Consider the following 26,455-nt stretch of genomic DNA (forward strand, 5'->3'; position numbering starts at 1 on the left):
TCCGTGAGATCCGCACGGTGGCCAAAAGCGGAAGAGATGCCGAGAGAATTTGGCTGGCAGAGGAGCAAATGCCGAACGGATGTGGCGGGCGGCGGGCGTGCGGGCGTTGTGCCGCTTCGGCGAGCATCCATCCTTTTCTTTTCCCCTTCCCGGATCAGATCTGGTTATTGAAGTTTTTTTTTGGTATCTTGCATACCCGAGATCTCTCGTCACAATTCTTATTGCTGCCCCTATTCCACTGGTGAGCAAAGCTAGTAACCAGCAACACCCAACCAGCAAACATCAGCCAACCGCAAAGATGAAGCAGTGGGTCACGAACCAGGATGGGTTGGAGAAGATCCAGCTGGTGCAGGATGCGCCTATGCCCGAGGGGCTGAAGGAGGGCGAGGTGCTGGTCAAGATCAACAGGGTCTCGCTGAACTACCGTGACACGGAAGGTGAGTACCTGTGGGAGGACGTGAGCTGGCTCCTGCGTCGCGGCTTGATCTCTCTCTCTCTCTCTCTCTCTCTCCCCCCCTTTATTCCTGACCATACCACTGATACTCGGAGCGTGAAAAGTGTGCATGGGCCTGTACAAGCACCACAAGCACGTCCCCGCCGACCAGTCGGGCCTGGTCCCCTGCTCCGACATCTGCGGCACCATCACCAAGGTTTCGTCCGGGGACAGAGTCGAAGGCTTCAAGGAGGGCGACCGCGTCATGGCCACCTTCAACCAGACGCACGTCAAGGGCCAGATCGTCGCCGAGGACATGGCGTCGGGGCTCGGTCTGCCCCTGCCGGGCTGCTTGACCGAGTACCGCGTCTTCCCGGCGACGGGGCTGGTCAAGGTGCCGGATTACTTGTCCGACGAGGAGGCGGCGTGCTTGCCGATTGCGGCGGTGACGGCGTGGATGAGCATTAACTCGTTCCAGCCCCTGGGGGAGCCGATGCAGGGCAAGGAGAAGGTGGTGCTGCTGCAGGGGACGGGCGGGGTGAGCGTTTCGGGGCTGCAGATTGCCAAGGCTTTGGGGCTGACGAGTAAGCGACCCCTTACCACCCCGTGTCCCGGAATGGAATACTGACTAACAGCTGCCAGCCATCATCACCTCCTCCTCGGACGCCAAGCTCGAGCGCGCGCGCAAGATGGGCGCCGACCACACCATCAACTACAAGACGACGCCCGACTGGCACGAGGAGGTCCTCAAGATCACCCACGGCAAGGGCGCCGACGTCGTCTTCGAGACGGGCGGCGCGCAGACCCTGGCCAAGTCGTTCGAGTGCGTCGCGTTTGGCGGGCTGATCTCCTGCATCGGGTACCTGTCCGGCAAGGAGGATTCCCCTGGCAACCGGATCAACACCAACGTCCTCGCGCTCAAGCGCAACGTCACGCTCAAGGGGATGTTGAACGGGAGCCAGGAGCGGTTCGAGGAGATGTTGAAGTGTGTGTACACCGGGGAGAAGCAGATTCACCCGGTCGTGGACAAGGTGTTTGGGTTTGAGGAGGCGCGGGAGGCGTTTGAGTATTTGTTCAAGGGGGGCCACTTTGGGAAGGTTGTCATTCAAGTTTCCTAGGGTAGTGGCGAGAGAGAGAGAGAAGGGGGCCTTGCAGTAGCGGGAGTATCAGAGGGACGGAACAGGGGTAGTCTATATCCGAAAACCTAGATCTTCCTTTAGAAAAGGGGCCAATAAAGTAAACCTATCGATACCTAATGATTCGCCAGTGATCACATACATTTAGCATATTAGCATCAGCGTCTCAGAGAAAGCTAGGACTGCCTGTAAGTCATGGCTTCGTAGCTTTGATATGGAGTTTACAGTTTGAACAGGGGTGCAGTAGGGGTTACAAAAGCGCTGCGTCTAGGAGGTGGCTGACACGGCAACGTGTGAGCATAACTTTCAGCGAGAAGCACGAGCACAGGGCATAAGGAGAGGTATGGTCAACCGATTTTCGGTCCACCCTTTTGCCCCTGGTTGCTATCGTTCTCGCCGAGATACTGATTTCTGGGTGATCCGCGTAGCGCCAAATGGCGAAGAGAGCGGCCGTGAGGATACGAACGCGACCGAGATCAACGGTGGACCAGGCACCATAACGGCCAACGTCTATCGTTGCGTTCTCAGCAAATCAGTGGAGGATTGGAAGACCATATGGCTTTTTGAAGTGCTTGGACCCTTTGCTTCGTTCGATCTTCTATACCGACCAAGAGGCAAGGCAATCCGATTTGCGTTTCTCCGAGCTTACCCTCCCCCTCCAGGTGGCCATGTTAGCTTACCCGTTCACTGAGCCATCATAGATGATGAGAACATCATGGAACGTTTACGCAACCAGGTGAGCCGGCGACAACGGCAGCCAGTTGCCAAGCGCGGCAACAATAACGAGTCATCGAGGGCGAATGCCAAGCGAGGGCTTCCCAGCGAAATAGATGAATACTTGGCAACTGCTGGCGTGTCTAGTCGCGCTGGAAAGAAAGCACGGCGGGGACGTAAGACGAACTGAAAAGGGGGCGATGATGGCGGTGATAGCGGTACAAGCACGGAGCGCTTGGGGCTGGTTACTTCCTGTACCTATTAGTTAGATCCAGGTGTATTGAGCCTCTGGATGTAATGGTAGTCATTATTTTGAAAAGGTGCATAGTTGGATAGGGGGAAGTAAAAGAGGGTCCATAATTTTCTTTTTGAGACAGTGTATCCTGTGTTCACCTCAGTCGTAACAGACGATACAGTGTCTCAACTCCGCTCTTTTCTGATTATCAACACGACAATTTTGCAGATGTGAAAATGGATTAGCGTATCGTTACAGTGTCACCTCTCGCCAGGTTGCAGGGATTTTATTACGCGTCGCGTCGAAAAGAAAACCCGCAAATGAGATCCGGCATCGTCACATTTCTTCTTTTTGCAAAATTTCAACACGACACCACCGCTTGATACAACCAACTTTCACAACCACCATCTACAGCCAAGTCATCGCGACAGCGCGATACTGACAAACCCCCCAGAATGGCCGTCTTGGACGAAATTCCAGGAATAGGTGTCGTGGTCCGAGTCGGGGGTCTAATCGCCAATGAATACCCCGTCCCCGCCGGGTCGCAGGAGCTGGCGCGGACCATCTGTCCGTCCACGTACACCTACATCGAGTCCTCCGACAACACCGAGTTCTCCGTCGGCGTCGCGGTGGACGAGCTGTACGACTTTTCGCGCGGCGAGGACCACCGTCTGCACTTCAGCGTCACGGTGGACGGCGACAGGCTCGCGGCCTCGTGCGGCATTACTCGGGAGAACGTGAGGGCTGGATATGGGCGCGCGCGCGACTCCATGGACCGGGCGACGTCGTTCGATGCGCGAAAGGGCTACTCGTACGTGCAGAAGTTCAGGTTCCCGATTGTGGATAGAGGTTAGTATTCGACGATGGACAGTTACCATCGATTCCTCTTCGCTTCATTGAACTGTACTTAATATACACCGTACTAAGCATTGAGATCGAATAGGCGACGACAGCCAGCAAAGCCGCTCTGTGAAGGGAGAAACAGGGAATGGAGAAAGGGACTGGGGGATCATCGAAGTCCGCGTCTACCGCGTCGTTCGGCGCAAGCCGGTGGGCATCCGGAGCGGGCCATCACTCTTTGACTGCTTCAACGTTGCCGAGATGGTCAGAACGGGGAACGATACAACAGAGCTAGAAAGGTGAGTCCTAACTGCCCTCCGTCTTTCTTTCTTTCCTTTGCGTCTACTGAACTCGGAGAGAGCAGAACCGCCCATCAACGTGCAGAACGCCGGAAATGGGATTTGGTTCGAGAGGACCTGGGACCCATTGGAATCTACAGATTTCTGTACCACCCGCGAGGTAAGGGAGCGACTCTTTCTTCACCAGTAACTCTTCAGCTTGGCGGTCGGTGGCTCACTCATCTCTTTCAGTCGTACTCCAGGATACATTCATCATCCCACCATCGCCTCCACTACCTCTACTGCCTCCATTGCCAGCCATCGGAGGTGGTCGGAATGTGTTAATACCCCCTGGCCGAGAGAGACACCAACGACAGCAGCAGCAGGCGACGGTCGCCAGGAACGTTGGACAAGAACATGAAGCGCCAAGGACTATCGTCAAACGGGAGCTCAGCGAGATGGGGGTTTGGTTCATGACGGCGCCGGGCCCAGTCGACCTGGAAAGAGGGCGCGGCGTCATGTAGGGTAGAGACTATATAGCGATCTGGCTTTGTATCGGAAGGTGGCGATGGTGGCACGAATACAGAGGCCTTGGAGTACGGTGCCTCCCTTCTTAGAGCTTGTAACCAGGGGTAACTCACTATCTCTGAGCTCCGAGTCATACATAATGGATTGCGTTCCAGATCAGTTGTATAATTAGAGGAGGCTCAAAATGCTCAAAGCCCGAGGGGCGGTCCTGTTAGTGGAACGACATGATCATATTCTCATTTCAAGGGTACAACCCAGAGTCTATTTCCTTTTACTGGTGTCTGAACCCCAGGGCTGTGGCTAAGAATATGAGACATGTGGAGGTGCAAGTGCACGCCACACCAGGTGAGGTGTCATTTTAAACTTCAACGGCAGTGAACCAACAAACGTTCCCCGGCGTCAACTCTCCCCTCACGCTACGCATCATGGCAATTCTAAAAGGCAACACCGGAGTTCAAGTCTATGTCCGGGTGGGCGGGAGGATTGCTAAGGAATATCGCGATCCCGACCCGCCGCCGCCTACCCAAAACCGGTGCCCAGTAATGTGCAAATACATCGACTCGTTAACCAATCTCCCCTTCGTCATTGACACCTACGTCGACCCAAACTACGACTTCAGCTACAAGAACCACACGCTGAGCTTCCACGTCTATGTGGACGGCAAGTACATGGTCAACAACTGCACGGGCAAGGAGTATGTGCTGGCTGGCTGTGGCTACCGATCCGTTTCGGGCCCGGTGATGATGGACGAGCAGGGCGCGAATGTGGTGCAGCAGAAGTTCAGATTCTCGCCTGTGAAAACAGGTACCACGCCCCATGTCCTATCTGCTGTTGCACTTGCCTTTCGCCCTCCTATATTAGTGTGCTAATAGTCCCGGAGGGTGGACGACGATCGGAGAGATCGCGTACAGAGGGACAAGGAGGAAAGCAAGGGACATTGGAGTAATTGAGGTGCAGGTCTTCCGCATCATCCTGCGCGAGGTGACCGGCTCTCAACGTGGCTCGGCTCTGCGCGGCCAAGACCTCGAGCTCTCCGAGAAGGCCTTAAAAGGGAAGGCGATCTCCCACGGTGCATCGTGCGTTTCCAGTTCAGCATCCGATGTGATACGTGTACTCTCATGCTAAGCGTCACCAAGCTGCGGCAAAGTCGAAGCCCCCAGACAGCAGACAAAGAACCACGAGTGGGACGATATCCCAGAGGACCGAGGACCCATTGCAGTGTATCGGTTCTTGTACCGATCGAGAGGTGAGTGAACTGTATTTATAAGCTTTTGCTAGGTTGTGGCTCACCCGCTTTGGTTCATAGAGGCACTCAAGCAGGAACTCATCCTCCCGCGGTCTCCTTCGCCACCGGCTTCGCCAAGTGAACGGCGGGCCGGAAAGTCGATAGTGGACCGGAAGAGACAGCAGGAAGTGGTCGAAGTACGCCCAAAGTATGAACCGCAGAGACCGACTGTCAAGCGGGAGCTCAATGATGTGCTCGAATCAGACCAAAACCCACGGGACCTTCGACTGGAGAAGAGAGCAAGACGACAAGAAAGTTGAGGTCATAGATCTGACTCTGGACTAACCGGTAGATTGACCGGCCCGAAAGTACTATGTTATGCTTTTGCATCGTTTGTTTCATGATATTTTCGAGAGGATTGGTAATTAGGTGGGTTGTTCTAGCAGAATCCACGGCATAAGGCCCCAGCGGTAAAGTGAAGCATGGTATAATGTTAGTATAAAGAGATTGCATCCCGGCCGGGACTTTGTTTCCGTTATAAGGCTGAGGCGTTCTCTCTACGCCCAACAGAAAACGATATAGTCATAATACCCTAGCTAAGGCCAAACGATCGCACGCTCTACTTCTACATTTGCTTGTGCCACATGCACAGAACTTGCATTACTTGATTCAACAACATATCTGCGTGTACACAACCTAATCCCTCTTACATCGCTTGTCGTGATTCGGTAAACCAAAGCTCAAATAGCTTCAGCTTTGATCCTCTGGGTGAAACACCAAGCACCGCACCTCGATGCTCTCCCGCGCCGACACGCCGGGATCCGCATCCGGGTCGCTGAACGCCGTATGCGGCACCCGGCGCGCGCGCCCGTCCGTCTTGGTGTCGAAGCACTTGATCAACAAAACCTCCTCGGGCATAAGGGCGTGCTTGTAGTACCAGCGGTGCTGCGGGTTATACACGACGGCCAAGGTATCACCCCGCCGGGCCGGGTAGCGCCCGATGGGGACGAGGTCGGACTCGGCGACGGACGCCGCCTCGGCCACAGCCAGGGGGTCGCGTTGTACGGTGGCGATGGGCCGCCAGAAGTTGATGATCTGCACGCGGCCGCGCAGCAGGGACTCGGCCTCGTCGGGGGGCAGGTGATGCGGCACGCGGGACAGCGAGGCGCGGTAGGACTGGTCGATGTGCACGCGCTGGACGGGGCCGCGGAGGACGGCATCGACGTCATGTGATTTCACCTCCTTGGCAACTGTGGCACCCTCAAAGGGCACCGCAGCGGGGATTTGGACTTCGGCAGTAGCTATGTTTGCAACGTCTTGATCTCTTTTGCTATATAAAGTAAGATGCAGCCCCCTCTGGCTGACCCCCCCTGATTTCAGATGACTTTAGTGCCCCTAAGCAATAATAATAGTATATAAAGGGGTTAAATCTCACTTGTCTATTAATTGAAATATATTAAATTCTTTATCTTTTTTTTCCTCTTTTTATTAATACTATAATTAATAAAAAAATATATTATATAAGCGATTTAAGCCGTGCTAGCCGGCGAAAGTATTAAATATACGGCTAAAGATTATAATATTAATAAGGGCACCCTTTATAATCGAATTAAGGAGAACTTTAGTAAAAAAGAGAAGTATAAGGTTTTATAATTATTTATCCTTATAAAAAAGACTTTTTTAATTAAATAAACCCTTTTTTAAGTTAGCCTAGGCTATATATTAACGTACCGGCTATTTCGTATATATATTTAACGTATCTTTTTTATAAAAGGGTTAATTACTTTATTAATAAACGATAAGTGTACCGTTTTTTAAAACGTTATTCGGCCTTTAAAACCGTGCGTGCTAAAGCGATGAATTTTCGGTGTTTCGTATATATATTAAACGGGGCTATACAAGGGCTTCTTAATCGGTTTAATACTACTATTATTAATAGTATACCCCCTCGATTTAAATTTAACGTTAATAAAGTAGGAATTGCGATAATAATAAGGGAGGGTATTATAATAATTAAACTTGCCGCTTATTAAAGTTTAATACAAAACGACTTAGTTAATTACGAGTAAGTAATTATTTTGAAATATATTAATATTATTAATAATATTTTATCGCTTTTAATTATATTTAAAAGTTAATCGGTTTAGTAATAATAGTTTTTTTAAAAAAAGGACGAGGTTAATTATAAACATAAAAATTAAGCCTTTAAAGCGTTATTAAAAGGATAAACTTTTAATCCTATAGCCTTAAAGTGGTTAAAAAAATCTTTATCCTTTTAACAAAGCTTAATAATCTTAATTAATAAAGGCTTTTAATTTTTAATAAATAACGTGGTTTACTACTACGCGACGTATATTACTTAGCGACGCACTTTTTCCACTTCTCGACCCTTTTATATAAATTAATTTAACTATAATACTTAAAATTAATTAAAACTACTCGCTATTTAATTCCTCGCTTAATTTTATATCTTTTTTATATATTCGCGTATTATAACTTATCTCGCCGTAAACACTATAGCGCCTTTTACCGATCACCCTTTGCTTTAACGAACCCTTATTTTCACTTTCATTAAGCGTTAAACGCTTCCTTTTTTACCTTCTCGTTTTATAACTATTAAAATTCCTTAATAATAAGGGCTCTTTTAAACTAAACTCGCGACTTTTTAACTCTCCGGCGCTTAAAAAGTACTAAATTAGCCTCTTTTAATATATATATTTTATCGCGTATAAGGATTATTTTATAAACTATTTTAATTATACTTTTCGCTATCTAGTCTACCGTATTTAAAATCGGCGTCGGAGAGCTTCCTTAATAGGTAAACACCTTCTTTTTAATATAAATAAAATACTTAGTTATTTATTAGGGGTTAAACGACGTTTAAGGGTTATAGGTACTAGCCGTCCTTAGACGGAATAGGTTAAGTATAAGCATCCGGAGATATATATTTAGTTTATTAATTACCTCGTTAAGATTATAAGGTATTAAATTAAATACGTTAAATTTAAATTTAATGTTAACTTCCGTAAAAACAGTAAAATACGCGGCTTTAAAGGCGATAAAAAACTCGAGTTTAATAATATAGTTTATAAAAGCCTTAATAAATAACTCGATTTATTTCGAATAAGTATACTTTAAAAGCGAATAAAGTATTATATCGAGAAGTTAAAGTAAATGCGATAAATAAGGAAGTATATTAATAGTAATAATATCGTTATCCTAATAATATACCTCGAATTTAGCCGAAATATAACTCTCGTAGCCGTCGAGAATTAAGAGACGGTAACGACCTTTTATTTACGATCTAATATATTTACCGAAATACTTAATTTAATTTAAGCCTATCTCGTTATTAGTTTAACTATTAAAAGTCGGCTTAATTACCTAGTCGCCCGATAAATCGGTTTCGCGGGATTAATTTACGAAGTAATATTAATTTTAAACGATTAAAAATAACGGAATATATTAGCCTTACAAATTAATATATTTAATCACCGTTACCTATTCCCGATTACTAGGCTAGACCGACTTCGCCTTTTTACGCCGCTCAGCGCGTATTACGACGAGTATTAATCCGATTATACCTATTATAAAGCCGGTTTTATCGAAATTCTAAATGTCTTTATTAACGATCCCGTATTTCGCCTTTATATTTACGACTAATGTAAACTAAGTAAAAATAACTTTAAAATCCTCGTAAAAAGCCCTTTAATAATCGTACCAACGATTTATTTTAGTTTTTAAGTCCGGGTTACGGTTAATAAAGTACTTAATTTAATACTTACTAACGCGGTCGTCACCGCGCGACGCGGTAAAAAAATTAACTATATCTTTTATATTAACGAAATCGGGAGGCATCCCTCGAATATTTAAATTAATTATATATTTACGAAGTACCTCCTTTTTAATTAAATTTATTTTATATTGTTTCGATCGGATTTCGCGTTTTAAAGTTCGGCCGTAAATTCGATAACGTAAAATTAATTCGGGTATATTATAAACTTTTACTATTACTCTTTAACTTATTTAATTCGGTCCGTTTCGTATCGCTTAAAGTATTAAAATTATCCGATCTTTTTAAGATTAATTAAGCATTATAATTATAAAGGTATTACGCGTTAAAGTTTAATTATATTAAAATTAAATTAAAGTACGTCGCCAAGTAATATACGTCGCGTAGTAGTAAACCACGTTATAAAAATTATATTAATAATAATTTTATATTAATAGTGTTAAAAGCTAAGGTGTAGCTCTTTTATTTACTACTATACAGCTCTTATATACTCTAGCCCCTAGATATTAATTATTTTAAGGTTTTAAAAAGAGGTTTTAAAGGGAGCTTAATTTAATATACACTATTATTAATAATAGCTACGTTAAGAAGGGGGATTTCTTTTAAGCTTAAGTTAAAGTATATAAAGTAGCCTTTACTTTTAAAGTTATTATTAGTGGATAAGTAATAATTAATATCTACCCTTTTAGTATTAAAAAACCGATAAATAATAAGTTCCGGCGTTTTAATATAATGCGAGTTATTAACGAGGTTATTATCGCCGAGGATGTGTGTTAACTAATTAAACCGAAGGTTAAAAGGATCGAGACGCCGAAAAATAGCCGGTAAGTTAAAGATTTAAAGGTTATAATACTTAGTGTAAAGGTTATTACTAGTAATTTAATTAAAAGGTTATTATAAAAAAAACTCGATAAAAGTATTAATAATTTAATGGCTTAAATTAATTAATTAAAGTAGGAAAAGGCTAGTTTAAAGGTAAATCTAGAGAAAATAAAGGTTTTAAAAAGAGGAAGGTTAATAAAGACTTTAATAAGGGCTTTATTTATATAGTAAATATTAAAGAGGTTTAAGAGAACATTAAAAAAGGAAGGCTAAAAAAAAGGCCGAAAAAAGGCGCCGGTAAAGTAGTGAAAATTAATATAAATCGAGCTAATAATAAGGGTAACTTTATTATAATACGCACGAGCCGAAATAAACCTTAAAATACAATGTATATTACTTAATTAACCTATCTATTAATGTTATTATTAATTTTTACATCTATTTTAAGGGGGTCAGTAAGGTGGGGGGGGGGTCAGCCAGAGGGGGTTGCATCTTATAATTATTACGGCTTACGTCTATTCATCCATGTCTCATAACCCGGTCCTGTTTGCCCCCTATTAATACTCGGCCTTGTCGCAAAGTTGATTTGTAATTAGTTCCGCAATGCAGCACGCATTGCTAATCGACGACCACGTTGCGTTCCATCCGCGGAACTTGCCCGCAAGCACGCCATTGATTACGTACGAACCCGGCAGTTCCGCAAGGCGTGTTCTATGTCCGGATTACCAATGTCGGAGCCAAAGCGGGCTGGTTAGGAATCAGGCATGTGTCGTTCGAAAAGCCCGGTATCGCGTGTCAGTTGTCAGGTGCCAATTCCCCGTCAAAGTAGGATTGGAGGCGCCGGAAGTGAGAATAGCCAGGCTGGCAGGGCACTTCAATATCGCTCCTTACCGTTACCTGCCCCTGGTGGCCGTGGCGCAGCACGGATCAGTCCACCTGTAGCACCAAGAGTTTTTCAAAACCTAGGGTGGTACAGCTACGACTGTCCTGAGTTGGTCCCTGGCTTTGCACCCTTTGGCCTTCTTCCCCAGAACTTCTCGGCCATACGTGGCGAGACCAAAGGTTCCCGGTGGCGGGCGTCGTACACTTCCACTTGCAGCCGGGGCCACTCATGGAAGATGAGCATCGCTTGGCGGCTGGGTGCGGCCCGCACCGTGTGTTTCAGCTCGGAGATCAGACGTGGAAGCCTATCCAGGCCCGCTTGCGTTCTGCCCAAGTCGCACCACTTGACGCTCTCTTGCCGCATGTTCCTCATCGTCACATGCTGGAGCTGGCCATCCAAGTGGCGGCCCAGGAGCAGATGGCCGGTGCAGCCAGCCCAGATCTTGCTGGCCAGTTGACTAACCTTCCAGATGTGGGTATTGCCGGTACTCTTGACTTCGAGGGTCTTTTCCTGGGGCGTCAGGTGCCCCCGCAGGAGTACGGTGGCAGACAGGTCGTCGGGCGCCGGTATGACGACGGGCAGTTGGCCGGAGCCGCCATCGTACGGCTCCGTTGTCGCGTCCGCCTCGTAGTGAAGGACGCACTTTAGCGGGCCTAGATTGTAGCGCAGGATGCGCCAGTGGGAGTGGCTATCCTCTAGCCCCTTTGGGTAGCTGGTCACGGCCTCTTCGAAGGAGAAGCCATAGCCAGCGCCTACAGCCGTGCCAATGCCATCGTTTTCGAGTTCTGCTTCTGCCCTGGTCGAGATGTGCAGGACCAGCGAGTTGCGGATCACGGACGCGGACAGCCGAAAGGAGCCGGTACCCAGTGCACAGAACTTGAGTAGCCTCATGAGGACAACACGGCTCGTCAGGAGATCGACATTGTCAAAGCGGCACTCTGGCCTTAACACCTCGACGGCCTGAAAAAGAGGCTGCAGAACAGCACCCTGCGGCAGACGAGTCAAATGCGGGTCAACTTCGCCGGGTGTCTCCATTTTCTCCAGTTGCACGGCCCGAATGGGAGATCGCAAGACTCGAGGCCCTCCTGCATTCTCAGATTAGATTGGCTCCCGGTCACGCTATACAGACGACATGCCATACCTGGGACCATGATGGTGGCGGGGCGGGCAGGGTTGACCCAGTTGTACGAGGACAGAACCTCGACATCGCTGATGGCTATGCGCTCGGCGCATTCTCGTATGGCCGGCAGCCTGACGGTACTTATCAACGGGCCGAGTCCCCGGAGCAGGTACTCGGGCAGTTGTGCCATGAGGATGGAGAGTTGTCGAGCGGGCGCATCGAAAAGAAAGACGCAGTGGATCGATTGCTTTCGCGTCCCATCCAATCAAAGAACATCGACATTGACGTGACGGGACCTCACCCTCAGGAGATTGGGTTAAACCTTGAACGTTGTTGGACCTAGAAGGAAAAAAAAGCCAAAGCGCCAAGTGTAAATGGCTGGTCCAAATTCCAATGCTGTGGCGGTGCTACCCGCAGCCGCTGTGGCGTCATGGACCAGTCCCTGGCAACACAGTAGAGTGTTCGCCCAAGGTGAAAACAAAGCCCCTCATGTCTTATCTGGCAGTTGCAATGTAATAATTCAAGCAACAAAGTGATACAATTCCCTTGTTCGGGGCGCCTGGGACCTGGCCTCGTATGCCGATTTCTATAGGGCTACCTATCATAGCTCAACCACCTTCAGCCTCTCTTATCAGCTGCAGGCCTGAAACCCTTTCTATCGCCTCTGGAAAGCCCCCAGCACTTTTGCATACCACCATTCTGAATCTTTTGGTAATGCAGAGCAGCCTATCGATACCTGTACAACGTGCAAACCCGGCCCGAATCAAGTAGCAAGCCCATCCCCAAGTCGACCACCATCACTCTCCCACACCCCTTGCGAATCCCACACTCGTTCATTACCATTGAAAGCTTTCACAAGCAACACATGAGTAACATTGCTTTGGAAGCCCAAGCAACTTCCCCCTCCTGTCATCGACCCCTCCGACGCAATTAAACGCCACCGTCGAGCCGCAAGCCCAACATTACACAGCCAAGATGGTGTCGCACAAGGGAAGAACCTGGCGACCAGTCGAGGACCCATTGGACCGGTTGGCCGTCCGAGCAAGGCCCGGATTCCAGTTTCGCCGCCGAGAGGACATGCTGATGCCGCATGAAGCCAAGTTCCGATTCCTCGAAGCCGCGCAAATGCGGTTCCGCAGCATGAAGGAGCGGTCGGTGAAGCTGGCCTATGGCACATTCTACGAGCAGCTGTACGAGGAGGGCCGATGCGGAACCCTAGAAGCTGAATCCTACACCTGCATGGCAGTAGGAATTGAGAGGTCTCGGCACCAAGGGCATTTTACGGAATATCTCATTTTGGTGCAGATTGAGGACGACGAAGATCTGGATCTCCTCCCTCAGTTGGACAAAGAAGATGTCGACATCAGCGTCTCCGTCGCGTACGACATCCCGGAGGTCCCCAGAGACTGCATCCGTGAGGACTGGCTCATCCACAAGGTCACGGAATTCCTCGTTTCAGAGCTTAGAAGTGAAATGAGCAGATTGGGCCATCAGCGCGCCGACCCGAGTTGGCTTAAAGCCAATATGATGGTAAGAATTTTAGATGTATACGCTGGCCCACATGCGGGTGAAGTCGACAAAGAGACGTTCCTGAAGGGCGCTGCTGAGGCCATGAGCAAGGTTTATAAAGAGCGAGACGACCCATATGACGCCCAAGGCGAATCCTGGGATGCTTGGGGGGATAAAGTCGAATCCTTTGTCCAAGAACACATCCAATCCTTCAAGCATCCGCCGATCCGACTGGAAGAGGACCCCAAATTGCGGGCAACGCGGATTGAAGTTCCAGAGAGCCTTCGCTGCATTGAATCTGCCATGTTCGTTGCAACATCGCCACAAGTGCCCGACTGGCCAGCCGAAGCTGGGGCGGCACCGTTTGTTCCTTTTCGCCTCCCGACACTACCGCCAGGACTCGAACTTGCTTCGACTGCAGATATGATCAAGCAGCTTGCCAAGAACGACAAGGAAGCCCTCGCACGCCATATTTTCAAGGCGAGCATCGTTCGAGCTGTCACTGATAGCACGATGAGGATGGAGCTGGCTGTGATATCGGACTTGACATGCTTCCCGGAAGATGCATCCGAGTTGGCTCGCCTGAGCCGATATCTTCTCAACTTTCGAGGCGAGATCGAGACCCGTCATATTACCGAGATGTTTCCTCTCCTGAAAGCGGTTGCCGAACGTGCCATGGGCGCACCCCATCAGCTGTCATCCCATGATAACGATACAGAAGCAATGTGGGAAGAGTTTCAACATCTCGATCCAGACCAACAGGCCGTATTTTCGAGTCTCAATTCTCTCCCCCTACGGGATGCTTAATGTTGTGGGTGCGTCTCGCACAGGAAAGACCCATGTCTGCCTCCTTCTCGTCATCATGGCCTGTTGGGAGATGTTGGCGGATGACGACCAACCCAAGATAGTCCAGGCCATTGTTTGCGGCGTCACCAATGCCCAAGTAGATGACTTGTGTGCGAGATTTGATCAGCTGATCAAACGTCGCCGACTGTATTTGGATGTAGTCAGACTCGGTACAATGGGGCGCGAGCTAAACAATGCTATGAACAAAGGCTTTGAGGACGAGAAGGTTCACCCAGGAGCCACCGACGATGAATCTACCGCTAGGGATAATCTGGAAGTTTCCCAGATCATGAAGGGATACCGGGAAAACAAGTCGTCGCAAGGCAAAATCCACGGCGGTGTTTACTCGGTGTCTGAGATAGCGTACGCCAAGGTTGATTCCTATCTCAACAACTGTGACCAAGATGATGAGTACACCGACATTGTTAGCGACCTCTGCTATATACATCAAGTTCGGAAGCGGGATTCTCGCAGCTATGCTACCGTGTTCGTCGAGAGAAATCGCCAGCTCTGGAAAGACCTCATCATCAGGATCATCGCCAACGCCGATATCTGTGTGGCAACACCGGTAGCGGCCAGGCAGCTTGCGAATCTGGACGAGCAACCCTTCAAGCCCCGGATCGTCTGGAGCGGCGACGTCGGCCGCACCACCGAAGCCGCGGGACTGGCACCCTTCACGTTTTTCCCGGATGCCCAGCTTCGGATCCTGTCGGGGGACCCAGAGAGCGAGGTCGTCACTCCGTCGGTCGATGGCGCGAGGAAGCCAGAGGACAGCAAGGTGCACTTTATCAACAGATACGCGTTGCAACTGGGCACCTCGATTCTCATGAGGATGGAGCGAGGTGGTGCTCCCGTTTCGCGCTTGCAAGTTGTTCATACCGACGCTTCATGCGGAGCATGATGGCAAGTTCACTTGTAAAGGGCGATACCCGCTGTAACCCCCCCTTTGTGGCACTAGCAGAGAGATAGGACTTTGTAGCAGACTGGCTACCTGAGGGTAAAGCGAAGGATACAAATAAACTTACATGACGTGTGCTTTGCAGATATCGCCGTAGTTCAAAGTAGGAGCGGATTGCCATGAGGATACGTTGTATTACGTATTCTAGAGTAGTGACTAATTATACGATACCACATAAACTTGTGTAGGATAGTTGCTGGTTACCAGCGTGAGGATCAAAGAGATCAAGGGCGTCGACCGCAAGCCACTAATCGCCACGGCGCAACTTCAACACTCGATTGGCGGAGACAATGCCGCCTAGATCAAACACAAACTTTCCAGAAGAGCGCAAGCCGAACCAAGATGGCAAGCAAGGTTTCACTAACAGGAATGCATAAATCAACATCAGAATAACAGCAGGCAGAGACTTTATCTACGGGTTCTTCTCATTGAATCTCCTAATCTTCATCTTCACTATGCTTAACAGCCTCGTCGTCAGAATCAAGGACAATGGGATTCTTTGAGCCACCCTTCTTGCGACTGAGAAGCTCTCCGGCAGCCTGTATGATACCCTCCTTGACAACCTGCGTGAGATCCGCTTTGGACAACGCGAGTGGCTGGTTGGCTACAATCTCCTCGGGAGTGTCCTTGAGAGTGTCTTTGGGAGTGTCTTTGGGGGTCTCCTTGGGTGTAGCAGCCTGTTGGACAAGGAGCTGCTGCATGGTTGCTAGTGTGCTTACCATGGTACTCATCATGATTTGCATGTCGGGATTAGTCACTGCAGACCGATCTGCTGCGGGTGCGGACCTGTTGCTCCTGTTTCGCTTGCGAGACCGGTTTCCCTGGGCGGCCGATCGCTTCTCACCGGTCTGGGAGGAGTTGAGGAGGTTCAACTTGCTCAGATCCTTCTTGTTCATGGAGTGGACAGGATCGAATCCTTTCTCGAGGTACTTGTCGGCAACGGCAAAGTCGGGATACTTGTCTAGAATGCCAAACTCGTCCCAGAGACACTGGACGTAGGCGTCAGGGCCTTTCCTGCTTTGGACTCTGTTGCGGAGCTCTCGCAGCTTGACCTTGAGACGAACTTGCTGCTTGCGGATGTCGGCGAGGAGCTTGCCGATCTGCCTCTGCTTTTCAACAAGGAGCGAGACGTCGAGAGTACGCTGGCCGTGCTGCATCGAGTGCTCCATGTCATCAAACTCCTTGGTGAGGCCAACCATGTCTTGCTGCTGGCTCTCGACCGTGTCGACGATGCGAACTATGGAGTCTCGCATGCTCTCCATGCCAGTGGGAATCGGCGTCTGTTGGTGCGTGGATGATTAGCTTCCTACTTGTTCAAGTGCAACGCAAAGGAGCGGGGAAAGGAGCTTACACTTGGATCAGGGACGCTGGATGGCTTCTTCTGGCCATTGTCTCGGTGGAAGAAGGTCTTGATGCTCGCCTGCATGCCGCCAGGTGACTTGTCGCCCGAGTCGTCCATGAGGTCTGGGTCTGGGGCTGGGGAGGAAGGCCGAATCGTGCCGCTGGCTCCGGAGGATGGGGGAGACATTTTGAAGTTGTCTCTGCGTCTTCAGGGGTGAAGTAGGTGGTGTCGGCTGTGTGAGGTGTTCGACTACCTGGAGAGAGCTGTGGAGAAGGAGAAGGGCGAGAGAGAGAGAGGAGAGAAGGAGGACGTCGGAAAGTGTGAGGTTCCTGGACAAAACATTTCATGCCAGCAGGCCCTAGTGGACAGGCTACCTGGGGTCTAGCCCTGATTTGGCAGCAACGTGCAGTGGAAGCAACGCGGGATCAACGGAAGGTACTCACCAGCAAGAGGTCCTTGGATAGGTACCTACTTGGCTAGGGTTTGCCATGGGTTTGCAGTGGTGACGACACCTGGAGTCGACTTCCAGGGCCCAGGAGGGCATACATAGTGAAATGCAGCCGGCCTTGTGTCTATTGACGGTTGCTTTTGCGCGGTTCAAGGGAATCCGACCACGCATGGTTGTCGACGCGTGCCCAGTTTACATGATTTGTATTCGCGACGATTCGAGAATCGAAGGAGTCAAAGGGACGAGATTGTGAGTCTCATACAAAAATGCAGTGACAAAATGTGTGTATTTTGCTGTTCGGGGGGACGAGCCTACACCAACTGCGCCCCTCCTCGCTGGCAAGGCGAGGAGGATGAAGAAGGAAAGAAAGAGGAGCGTGAGCTCAGTATTGCGAAAGTTGATTTTGGTCCCTCACGGGAGAATGCGGCCTCACCAACGCACGCCGCCTACAGTGGTGCCAGCTACAGCGACTTCCAGTGGTGCTAGCGTGCGCCTAAGCCCTAATGACCGCAATTGGAGCTGGCAAAATCCCCCAAATCCCCCTAACCAGCTGCTTGCTCTACTGACGGGTCACTGAAACGTCACGGGGGGCTTTACCAATTGGAACAATCTACCGCTTTGGCAGAATCATAGACGACAATTCAACATATCGTGGTCCTCAAATTATGACTAGCTAATTCTAGACGTAAATAAAATACATGTTGTGCCGCGATGAGCTTGCATGAAGACAGCTTCGGAGACTGATATTGTTGGACGTCGTGCCCTGATCGGCCGGAGGCAGCGCATGCCGCCTACCTCTTCTTGGTCATGGCTTCAAGCAAGCAAGCAGTTCTGCACACGAAGGCAGTGGCACATGATTTGCTGCTTGAAGTAGGTATTCTGTTCGGGTGTTATGCTGCTACGCTTCTCCTCTTCCGCTGGCGTCCTCGCGACATCTCACTGTGGCCGTGCCTGGCTCTCTCTTCTTTGTAGTTGTTGGTGCGCTCCGTGTTCTACTTGGCCAAGCCCCCTTGCTTCCCAGAAAACACCCCTGTGTATATATACGCAGTGGTCCAAGAAACACAAGTCCAACCGGCCATCTGCTTGGTAGCTACCTACGTACGTACCTCAACTTCCACCTGTAATATTCCCGAGTTCGTCGTTGGCCGCAGCTCTATATGTACAGTGTTCCTCCTGTGTTCCATGTTCTTCCTCGCGCTCCTTCGGTCTTGGGCGTCCTGCCTCTTCTACCCAAAGTCCACCCTCAGATTATGTCGCGAGATTCTTGTTATTCGGCCGGCCGGTCGCTACCAAGGGGCCCCTTGTCTAGGCAGGTTGTCGGGTATGTATGCGGCGTGGCAAGGAGTAGAGGAGCTTAGAGATCCTTCGACGGTCTCGTGAGCGAAGATCGTGGCAGAGGATCGCAAGGGGAACTAGCGCCCGCCGATCCAGGCGTTGGATTCACAAGCCCGGGAAGAACACCTAGATAGCTTCGTGTTGATGTTTCTCGCAAGGAATCGGCTTGTCACGGCGTAGGCGTTCGTTCTGGAGCCAGGAAAGTTTTCCAAGTGTGCTTGCGGCGGTATCGTGGGCGAGGATCGTGACGGCGGAGGGAGTATGGCAAGGAGAATCGCGAGGAGAACTGGCGCCGCAGCTCCAGGCGTCCCTTCCTGTCGCAAAGAAAGAAGACCTAGAGCAGACGGAGAGATGGAAAGACGAAAATCATGAGCGGGAGAAGTGCGCGTATCGGAGGTGGGAGGCAGGAGGCGGGACTCGTCGGAGGCGTACATCGTGATCGGAGAGCGCAGAGAGAAGGGAGTTTCGGAATACCAAGTCGCAAAGCCAGAACTTCTAAAAGACGTCCACGTGACCCGATGGACAGCCAGAGTTAGCACAAGTCGCAAGAGTGGGAGAGAGAAGCAAAGACTGACTTGCCTGTTGGGCGGGAACAAGCTGCCAAATCGACGCTGTCCCCCAGGCAGTGGGTAGGTAAGTAGGTAGGTAGGCAGGTAGCTAGCCACCCACCCCACAGCAAGCAAGCTGCCAGCACAATATTGCGCACGCATGCCCATGCTGCCGTCTCGAGGCATTGCGATTGACGTACGTATTTCATAGAAGGTTGTCATTAGGCGCTCGAGGTTTTGGTCAGCTAGAGTCGGCCAGTCTCCAGGTCAATTGCCGCCTTGTGACACTGGCCAATCAGCGCCACCAAAAACGCCTAGCACTGCCGGATCGGGCAGGGCACTGTTTCACTGGCCACACCACGTAGATCAGGAAATAGGTGCAAGTGTACTGCCTACGATGGCAGCGATTGAAATGCCTGGCGAGTTTCGCCAACTACGTGTAGCTCGAGAAATTTCTTTGGTGTTTCTGCTTGTCTATTGCCTTCACTGCTACGTCTGCCCGCCAGATCTACATGACTCGGGCCTCCACCTCACTGCAACCCGGCGATGCTGGTAGAAAGAAACAACCCACACTGCCACGGTTGGTGTTTCATTCCGTCGCTGGTTCTGCTTCCCGCCTCTAAACTTGTCGGCTATCTTCCGTGCTGTCCCGTGTACCCTGCTGATCGGGCTGTGGCTTCCACTACTACTTCCGCTGTACAAACTCTCCGTGGTCTATTTTTCGACTTACTTCCTGTCTTCCTCTATCACATGTTCGTGTATCGCATAGACTGACCTTTGATTTGCCTTGTGTGCGCTCCAGTAATCGACTCCTCTTGTTCATGACCTGACTGATTCGGCTTGAACTTCCCAATGCTCTCTTCTTCGATCTGCGTCATTGCATGTAGTGTGCTCTTCTCGCTTGGCATTCCCTGCTCCAGCTACTCCCCGTGCTTGGGCTCCTTTGCTGTCTTGTTTTCCTGGCTTTCTTTCCTGCTTCCTTGCTGGCTTGCCTCCTTGCCTGCTTGTCTGCTTGATTGGCTAACTGGCTGGCTTATTTTTCCTTATCACACTCCTTCTCTTACTCTCGCTATTGCTCATCTTCTCGACGTATATTCAATCATGTAAATATAACCACCTCTTCCTTTTTCCTCCTGATTTCATATAATCCTCGACCGGTCGATCGGCGTGGAGGCAGTTCGGAATGGAGTACTATCGGTATGTAACGAAGGTAAGGGGCATTCGTCTGGGAGGAGTTGGGTCGCATAAGTAGGCGGCTCGGGACAGGTTGTGGAAGATTGGACCTGCAAGCACTTCAAAGTCAGCAAATAAAAATTATCGAGAGAGGAGGCATAATCTCCATTCACACTCGCCAGCGCAGAACACCCCTGTTGGCACTGGCGCCGCGTCTCTGGCTCATCTCCCATCCCTTCTGTTGTGTGGTCTATGTTCTTTTGGCTGATTGATCCCCTCGATGGTTGGTTGACTCGTCTTCTTCGTGATTTGGCCCCTCGGCTCGTGATCTGCGCCAGGATGTCGGTAGTGTCACGTCTTGCTGGCTCTTGTTCTCCGTCTATTCCTCTGTCTCTTCTTCCTCTGTTGGCCCTGCTGCTGCTGCTCTTGCCACTGTTGCTGTTGCGGGTGCTTCTGCCTCTGCTGGTGATGTGGTGGTGGTGGTGGTGGTGGTGCTTCTGCTGTTGCTTCTGCAGTTGCTTCTGCAGTTGCTTCTACCTCTGCTGCGGCTGCTACTGCGGCTGCTACTGCGGCTTCTACTGCTCTCGGTAAGGACATCGGCTGCTTGTACGAGAACCGTGGCCGGAACAATTGTAGGTGTCGGTTCTCGTGAGGATTGCTCGGGGTAGATCGGTAATCGTGCCCGCAGTTGCCCGTAGAGAAATACCAATCGTCAGTGAAGAAAACACAAGCCAAGAGAAGAAGCAGATAAGAGTGCTACTGACCTTTTAATCATCCATGCCATGCCATCTACTGGGTCTTCCTTGTTAGTTGAACAGTTAATCACACTCGCACATACGCACAAGAAGACGTCAGTTTCAATATGCAGACTGTTTCCCATTAGCTAGTGCCTGCTATCTATCAGTTGACGGCATTGCTTCCTTGTGCCGTTTCCGCCGTGATCAAATTCCTGTAGTCCTACAAAACCTGCCAATGTGTCTCTCACATGTTGGCGTCTTTCGTGTGACCATCTGGTTTTCTACCTAATGATCCTCCTCGCTCTCGTGACCATTCTCGCCCTTCTCCTCTTCGTCTTTGCGGACTTGGTCGGTGTAAAACTGGGCCAGTTGCTGCTGTGCAGTCTTCTCAGGCTGTTCGGTGTCGTTTGAGTCGGCAACGGCTGCGCTACCGTGAACCAGCTGCCGCATGCAACTGTTGGCTGCAACCTTCTTGCTCCGAGTAATCTCGCGCTTGGCCCACTTGTCGTCGCCAATGTGGCACAAGGTGTGGCCGATGGGAAACTCGGCAGACATTTTGACTGGCTCCTTCTTGCAGTCCCGAATGTGGTGGTGTCCAGGCTGCTCGGGGCACATCGCACAGTCGACTTGCCACTTACAGTCCTTGGTATCGTGATCCTGGTGGCATCGGGCGCAGTCCAGAGCGAACTTGGGAGTCTTGTAGGAACGAACGCAGCTGGCATGGTAGACGTAGGACTTGAGGTTCTGGAAGGGGCCAGCAGAACTACCCGACCAGCAAGCCAGACTACCAACGACAATCAGGGCATACTTGGCACGAGTCAGGCAAACGTTGGCGTTCTCGTGCTCGGCAAGGAATCCTATGCTGGTGGTGCGAACGGTGTCGAAGATGACAATCTCGGCCTCATGGCCCTGGACAAGCGGAATGGTACGAATTTCCACGAGCTCGCGTACGAACTCGGCATCGGAAACCTTGGCGAACAGCTCGTTGTACAACCGGCGCTGTGCAGCGTAGGGGGCAATAACGATGACGCGAGCACGCTTGCCCGGAGTGCTGTCAGTGGGATTGATGGCGCAAAGCTGCTGCTTGAAGACGTTGATGACCATGCGCACGACCAAACCGGCATTGGTGCGGTTGAGGAAGCTGGTGTCTTCCTTCTCCTCGGTGGTGCTCTTCATGTCCAACATGAGCATTGACTCGGCGGTGTCACGACCGTACAGCTGCAAGGACTGGCGGACACGCTCAACTTCCTCGGGCAGGATATCGTTGGCGGAGGTCATCTTGTTGCGATAAAACTGGCGAGACAGGAAGATCTCGAGGTCTCCATGCATCCGGTGGGTGATGCGGAGCTGAGAAACAGGGCATCTATCGTCAGAAATTCGCTCGAGGATGGATCTTCCCAGTTACGGAACAAACTGGTTGGTGAAATAGCCCTCGCTATCCTTGGGCCTGAAGCGTCCCGCTCCTGAGGAGGTCATCAGATGGCCTTGGAATGGATCGCCAGTGAGACTTCGCAGCAGTGCCTCGGGGAAGAAAGTGATGGCTGCCAAACCGGATGCTTCGCTGACACGGCCGGCTTCGTCGCTCCAGACGATCAAGGGCTTGAAGTCGATCTCCTTGTTGTCTGCAATCTTCTTCGCGGCAGTGGGAGTACCGACGATGATGTTGGCGCTCGAGATGATCTTGAAGATGAGCCCTCTCCAGTGCTTGCGATAGTCCTTGACGTGGCGGGCAAAGAAGGAGATGGAGTTCACGTCGCGAAGCTTGCGAATGCTGTCAACTAGGACCATGTAGTCGTCATCTACCTCTTCGTCGTCGGCAGCAGTGTCGATCATCGCATAGGCAACTTCAGATACAGAAACACACCGCCATGGATCGGGCCTTTCGGTCGTTATTGGGCTGTACCAACAGCTTGCAGATCTCGACTCCGGACTCGATAATGGCGTCGAAACCAGTCGCGCCATCGAAAATGGTCTCCTCGCGCTCGTAACCCTTACCCACGGCGTTGCGAAACTCACGTTCGAGCATGTTGAGTCGAAGGGGCAGCGGCATTGACTCTGCGTGTACTGCGAGAACCAGAAGCTGGTGCGATGGAAACATTGGGAGCGGCTTTTGCAGAGGCACCGCCCGTGGCAACGGCCTTGTTGGTCAGTTCTTCTGCATCTGCGATGGGCTGGGTTTGCAGCAGTTGAGTGGGCTGCGAAGGCGTAAGACCAGCAATTGGTTTGGCTGATTGTTGTGCGGTAATTCGGAATAAACCTGATGCATTGGACTGTGAGTAACGCTACCTGGATCACCAACGTTTGATGCTGAGAGACTCACACTTGCTGGGACAAGACCAGAACAATCCACGGTGTCTTTTGCAGGTAACCGTTGCTTGGTGGTGTAGCTGGATGAAGGTAATTGGAGCTGTGATTGTTGTGACTTGTGTGATTTCGAATCATGATGTGACTGCATTTAGAGTAGGTATGCTGTGTGCTGGATGTGTGTACTGGTGTCGAGTGAGGGCGGTGAGTCATGGGTGGAAAGTCGTGATCTCAAGCAGCAGTAGAAAAGGCAGGCCATGGCATGAGATTCCGCACAATCCAAACAGCATCATCATTTTTTCCTTTTCCGTTTTGAGCGGAGAGCCCGAGTGAAGTGCGGGTGAAAGGTGCAGCCTAAGTATGTAGATAGTAGGTATCTATCTCTCAAGGACAATATTTTCTCAGTTCCATTGTGTCACCTGGATGAGACTGCTCGCGTGCCCCCCTCGCAAATGGACATGGAATTTGCCACCGGTCGCCTCTCGACGTTCATGAACAGCATCCTGCATCCCGTTCCTCCTGTCGCAGTTACCGAGCCCAAGTCTCAAACTCGTGACGATCTGGTCAGAATGTTTTTCGTGGAGTACCAACGCCTCGATGCTGACCAGAACGCCCTGTTTGACGAGCTCAAGTCTCTGCCTTTCGGCATGTTGAACGTGCTTGGTGTCCCCGGTGCTGGAAAGACGCATGTCTTATTGTTCATCCTCATCATGGCATGCAACGAGGAGATCGACCACATGAACAGGTGCTTCAAGCACTGCACAAAGCGACGAATGAGGCGTACTGTGCTCGATTCACCGGCGGCTACGGCTCTTGTATCACGGGCTTAGCCTGGTCGACCTATTCGGTATTATCTAGTACAAGATGCCGAAGAGATCTGTTGTCGGCGACGAGGCTGAAGCAACCGGAGAAAGCCACATGGAGATTATGGTTCCCTCTCTGCAGTTCTGCTGCAAGGACAAGGCGCACCACCGCCAGTATCCCCTCACCGTCCTCATGAATATGGACCTGTCGGATCACGAAAAGGCAAAAAAGTAAAACGAAATTCATCCTCAGAAGAAGTGATTTCAGCTTCGCAAAACCTTATTTCAGTACCCGAAGAAATAGCAAGAAGCTTGAGGTCCCTAGCATTACTACAGAAAAGCGTCTCGAGAATTCCCATCGCTACCACTGGGGCATCTGCATCCGGAACGTCTGCTGCAACCTCGAGCTCGGCTCGTACAACCTCTTTCGCAAGGACTGCTTCAACCGCATCCAGGAGCTATACAGCACGAGCGGCAAGTTCCCCGAGTTCTGCGACAAGGAGGACTGTGTGGAAAAGAACGACGAGCATGACTATCAAGACGAACATCCCAACTGCTGTCTTCCTCTCATGGCGCTCGTGCCTGCTCGCATGTCCGTCATGCGGGAGTTCGCGTCTGTCCACAACGTCACTATCCCCGGTGTCGAAATGCCTCCCGGTATCTACGACGTCGAAAAGCGTGGAGAGACGCCGAGATTACCCAGGATCAGATCGGCAAGCGTGTGACCACCGGCTCTTCTGACTCGAGCACGCCGCTCTTCTGGTCCTTCCCCAAGGAGAACAAGAAGAAGCCGAAGAAGCCCATGTCATCTGCTCGACAAGGTGACCAGAAAATCGCCTCCCAGTACCTTCTTGAGAACCCTGGCGCAATGGACGAAGACGACGATAAGGAAGTTGTGGACCCCAACGCCGCAGATGTTTCTGGTTACTAGAAAGGGAAGAGTCATGGTATCATTGATCATTGCGACAAGGCAATTTGTTGTACGAGTATTCAATCAAGGGAATCGGTAACAGGAACGGACATGGACAGGGAAATGGAAAACAGAACTGAATGAATCATACGCTAGAGAGCTAATGGACATAATAATTTCTCAATTTTGCGTGCAACTAAGTGCAAAATATATCAGCCAAAGTCCCAGCTGGATACATAGCTCCTCAAATTATATAAGACGCATCAGCTAGACTAACCGGTCGGTTCGGAGTAATAAGCTAGGCAAGTAGGAATGGAATGAACGGTGAAAAACGACAGAGTGACAGCTGGAGTAACGGAGTAAACGGCTCACGTATACGGGATAAACAGTCTATACTAGCTACTTGCCAAAGTTACTCCGGCTGGTAGACTGTGGCATCACCAAACGTTACCACGGGGCAACAGTTATACCAGTAGAACCTCTAGACAACGGGACACAGTCCGCCGAATATCCACAAGATGACACGAATTTTTACACTGACAGGTGTTGCCAGTCAAGCCAGTTCTACCTCGCAGTTCAATAGGCTCACTGGCCACTTATGGCTTCTATGACGATGTGTCAATATGGACATCACCATGTCTAAGACTCTAAAAAGAAGCTAGTCAACATGTCCGCTGAGCTTCCCGCCGACCAAACCTTGTGCCACATCGGTAGAGACAAATGGGCCAAACGACAGATTGCCTAGAGCAAAGGCAGCTGGTGACTATTTACTATAAATTACCTACCTTGGGTTTTCCCGAGGTTCACCTCGCTTTTATGTGGTGTGCTGAGCATGTCGAACTGCCTTTTGCGCATGCCACTCTCTTCTGCTCCCCACAGTATGTCAAGGTCGCTCCGATCTGCAACCTGCCCACCCCGGAAGAGTACCAGGCCTTCTGCACCTCTCATTCCATACCTTTTCCCCAGGAAGATGTCAAGGTCGTCTTGTTCAAGATGTTCATTCAACCTGACGGTATCGACTTCCACGCCAGAGACAACGTTGCCAGCGAGTTGAGACGCAGATTTGGTCTCTCGGCCGAGTGGGCGTTCAAGGAGGCTCGAGGCAGCCTTGCATTCCTCAGAGAGGAAACCAAGATCGAAATCGTCCTCAGCGGCGTCAATGTCACTTCTTCCAAGGCAGCTACCTCTTCACTGACAGCTGGATTGGCGAGCTTCAGAATCCCTTGGAACCTTTCGCAGTCAAAGCCACGAAGACGTACAAGGTCATTCGAGGCAACATGCTGCCACCCAGCGAAGCAGGACTCACTGGTCACGATCTCTCACGATGCGGTTTGACAACATGCAGGAGCGCTCCGTCAAGCATATCTACGCGAACTTGCATGAACAACTCTACGACGAGGTCACTCGCGGTACTCTTGAGACCAAGCTATTCCACGCAAGCTCTGACTCGCCTACAAGCACATGTTTGGCATCCACGGTTCCAAGAAGAAACAGGGCAAGAATAGACACACAGATATAGCCCACTTGGAATTCTC

The 26,455-nt window shown here is 50.4% G+C and overlaps 13 protein-coding genes across 13 annotated transcripts; 9 read left to right on the plus strand and 4 right to left on the minus strand.

Moving 5' to 3' along the window:
- Window positions 1-298: 298 nt before the first annotated feature.
- PG986_002369 (uncharacterized protein) lies at window positions 299-1,551 on the plus strand (the record flags this gene model as incomplete). Its single annotated transcript, XM_066838591.1, has 3 exons — window positions 299-437; window positions 559-1,017; window positions 1,076-1,551. The coding sequence occupies 3 exons, from the start codon at window positions 299-301 to the stop codon at window positions 1,549-1,551; spliced, it is 1,074 nt and encodes a 357-aa protein (XP_066707484.1).
- Window positions 1,552-2,973: 1,422 nt separating this feature from the next.
- On the plus strand, window positions 2,974-3,661 carry PG986_002370 (uncharacterized protein; the record flags this gene model as incomplete). The annotated part of the gene is made up of 2 exons (XM_066838592.1): window positions 2,974-3,367; window positions 3,462-3,661. The coding sequence occupies 2 exons, from the start codon at window positions 2,974-2,976 to the stop codon at window positions 3,659-3,661; spliced, it is 594 nt and encodes a 197-aa protein (XP_066707485.1).
- A 928-nt stretch (window positions 3,662-4,589) lies between these two features.
- PG986_002371 (uncharacterized protein) lies at window positions 4,590-5,418 on the plus strand (the record flags this gene model as incomplete). Its single annotated transcript, XM_066838593.1, has 3 exons — window positions 4,590-4,968; window positions 5,045-5,240; window positions 5,301-5,418. The coding sequence occupies 3 exons, from the start codon at window positions 4,590-4,592 to the stop codon at window positions 5,416-5,418; spliced, it is 693 nt and encodes a 230-aa protein (XP_066707486.1).
- A 721-nt stretch (window positions 5,419-6,139) lies between these two features.
- Window positions 6,140-9,247, minus strand: PG986_002372 (uncharacterized protein; the record flags this gene model as incomplete). The annotated part of the gene is made up of 2 exons (XM_066838594.1): window positions 6,140-6,690; window positions 9,175-9,247. The coding sequence occupies 2 exons, from the start codon at window positions 9,245-9,247 to the stop codon at window positions 6,140-6,142; spliced, it is 624 nt and encodes a 207-aa protein (XP_066707487.1).
- Window positions 9,248-10,980: 1,733 nt separating this feature from the next.
- Window positions 10,981-12,197, minus strand: PG986_002373 (uncharacterized protein; the record flags this gene model as incomplete). Its single annotated transcript, XM_066838595.1, has 2 exons — window positions 10,981-11,972; window positions 12,029-12,197. The coding sequence occupies 2 exons, from the start codon at window positions 12,195-12,197 to the stop codon at window positions 10,981-10,983; spliced, it is 1,161 nt and encodes a 386-aa protein (XP_066707488.1).
- Window positions 12,198-12,982: 785 nt separating this feature from the next.
- PG986_002374 (uncharacterized protein) lies at window positions 12,983-14,323 on the plus strand (the record flags this gene model as incomplete). Its single annotated transcript, XM_066838596.1, has 1 exon — window positions 12,983-14,323. One exon carries the CDS (start codon window positions 12,983-12,985, stop codon window positions 14,321-14,323), a length of 1,341 nt encoding a protein of 446 aa, XP_066707489.1.
- A 214-nt stretch (window positions 14,324-14,537) lies between these two features.
- Window positions 14,538-15,263, plus strand: PG986_002375 (uncharacterized protein; the record flags this gene model as incomplete). Its single annotated transcript, XM_066838597.1, has 1 exon — window positions 14,538-15,263. The coding sequence occupies one exon, from the start codon at window positions 14,538-14,540 to the stop codon at window positions 15,261-15,263; it is 726 nt and encodes a 241-aa protein (XP_066707490.1).
- Window positions 15,264-16,052: 789 nt separating this feature from the next.
- On the plus strand, window positions 16,053-17,596 carry PG986_002376 (uncharacterized protein; the record flags this gene model as incomplete). The annotated part of the gene is made up of 4 exons (XM_066838598.1): window positions 16,053-16,246; window positions 16,327-16,586; window positions 16,640-16,754; window positions 17,383-17,596. 4 exons carry the CDS (start codon window positions 16,053-16,055, stop codon window positions 17,594-17,596), a joined length of 783 nt encoding a protein of 260 aa, XP_066707491.1.
- Window positions 17,597-18,522: 926 nt separating this feature from the next.
- On the minus strand, window positions 18,523-18,879 carry PG986_002377 (uncharacterized protein; the record flags this gene model as incomplete). The annotated part of the gene is made up of 1 exon (XM_066838599.1): window positions 18,523-18,879. The coding sequence occupies one exon, from the start codon at window positions 18,877-18,879 to the stop codon at window positions 18,523-18,525; it is 357 nt and encodes a 118-aa protein (XP_066707492.1).
- A 2,309-nt stretch (window positions 18,880-21,188) lies between these two features.
- On the minus strand, window positions 21,189-23,345 carry PG986_002378 (SEN1 N terminal-domain-containing protein; the record flags this gene model as incomplete). Its single annotated transcript, XM_066838600.1, has 4 exons — window positions 21,189-22,266; window positions 22,309-22,782; window positions 22,920-23,173; window positions 23,226-23,345. The coding sequence occupies 4 exons, from the start codon at window positions 23,343-23,345 to the stop codon at window positions 21,189-21,191; spliced, it is 1,926 nt and encodes a 641-aa protein (XP_066707493.1).
- Window positions 23,346-23,665: 320 nt separating this feature from the next.
- Window positions 23,666-24,037, plus strand: PG986_002379 (uncharacterized protein; the record flags this gene model as incomplete). The annotated part of the gene is made up of 1 exon (XM_066838601.1): window positions 23,666-24,037. The coding sequence occupies one exon, from the start codon at window positions 23,666-23,668 to the stop codon at window positions 24,035-24,037; it is 372 nt and encodes a 123-aa protein (XP_066707494.1).
- A 34-nt stretch (window positions 24,038-24,071) lies between these two features.
- PG986_002380 (uncharacterized protein) lies at window positions 24,072-24,735 on the plus strand (the record flags this gene model as incomplete). Its single annotated transcript, XM_066838602.1, has 2 exons — window positions 24,072-24,241; window positions 24,300-24,735. The coding sequence occupies 2 exons, from the start codon at window positions 24,072-24,074 to the stop codon at window positions 24,733-24,735; spliced, it is 606 nt and encodes a 201-aa protein (XP_066707495.1).
- Window positions 24,736-25,640: 905 nt separating this feature from the next.
- Window positions 25,641-26,255, plus strand: PG986_002381 (uncharacterized protein; the record flags this gene model as incomplete). The annotated part of the gene is made up of 1 exon (XM_066838603.1): window positions 25,641-26,255. The coding sequence occupies one exon, from the start codon at window positions 25,641-25,643 to the stop codon at window positions 26,253-26,255; it is 615 nt and encodes a 204-aa protein (XP_066707496.1).
- Between the last annotated feature and the right edge of the window lie 200 nt (window positions 26,256-26,455).

The sequence above is a fragment of the Apiospora aurea genome (genome assembly GCF_038362705.1).
Source record: "Apiospora aurea strain CBS 24483 chromosome Unknown utg000001l_segment0_segment0, whole genome shotgun sequence".
NCBI classification, from domain to species: domain Eukaryota; kingdom Fungi; phylum Ascomycota; class Sordariomycetes; order Amphisphaeriales; family Apiosporaceae; genus Apiospora; species Apiospora aurea.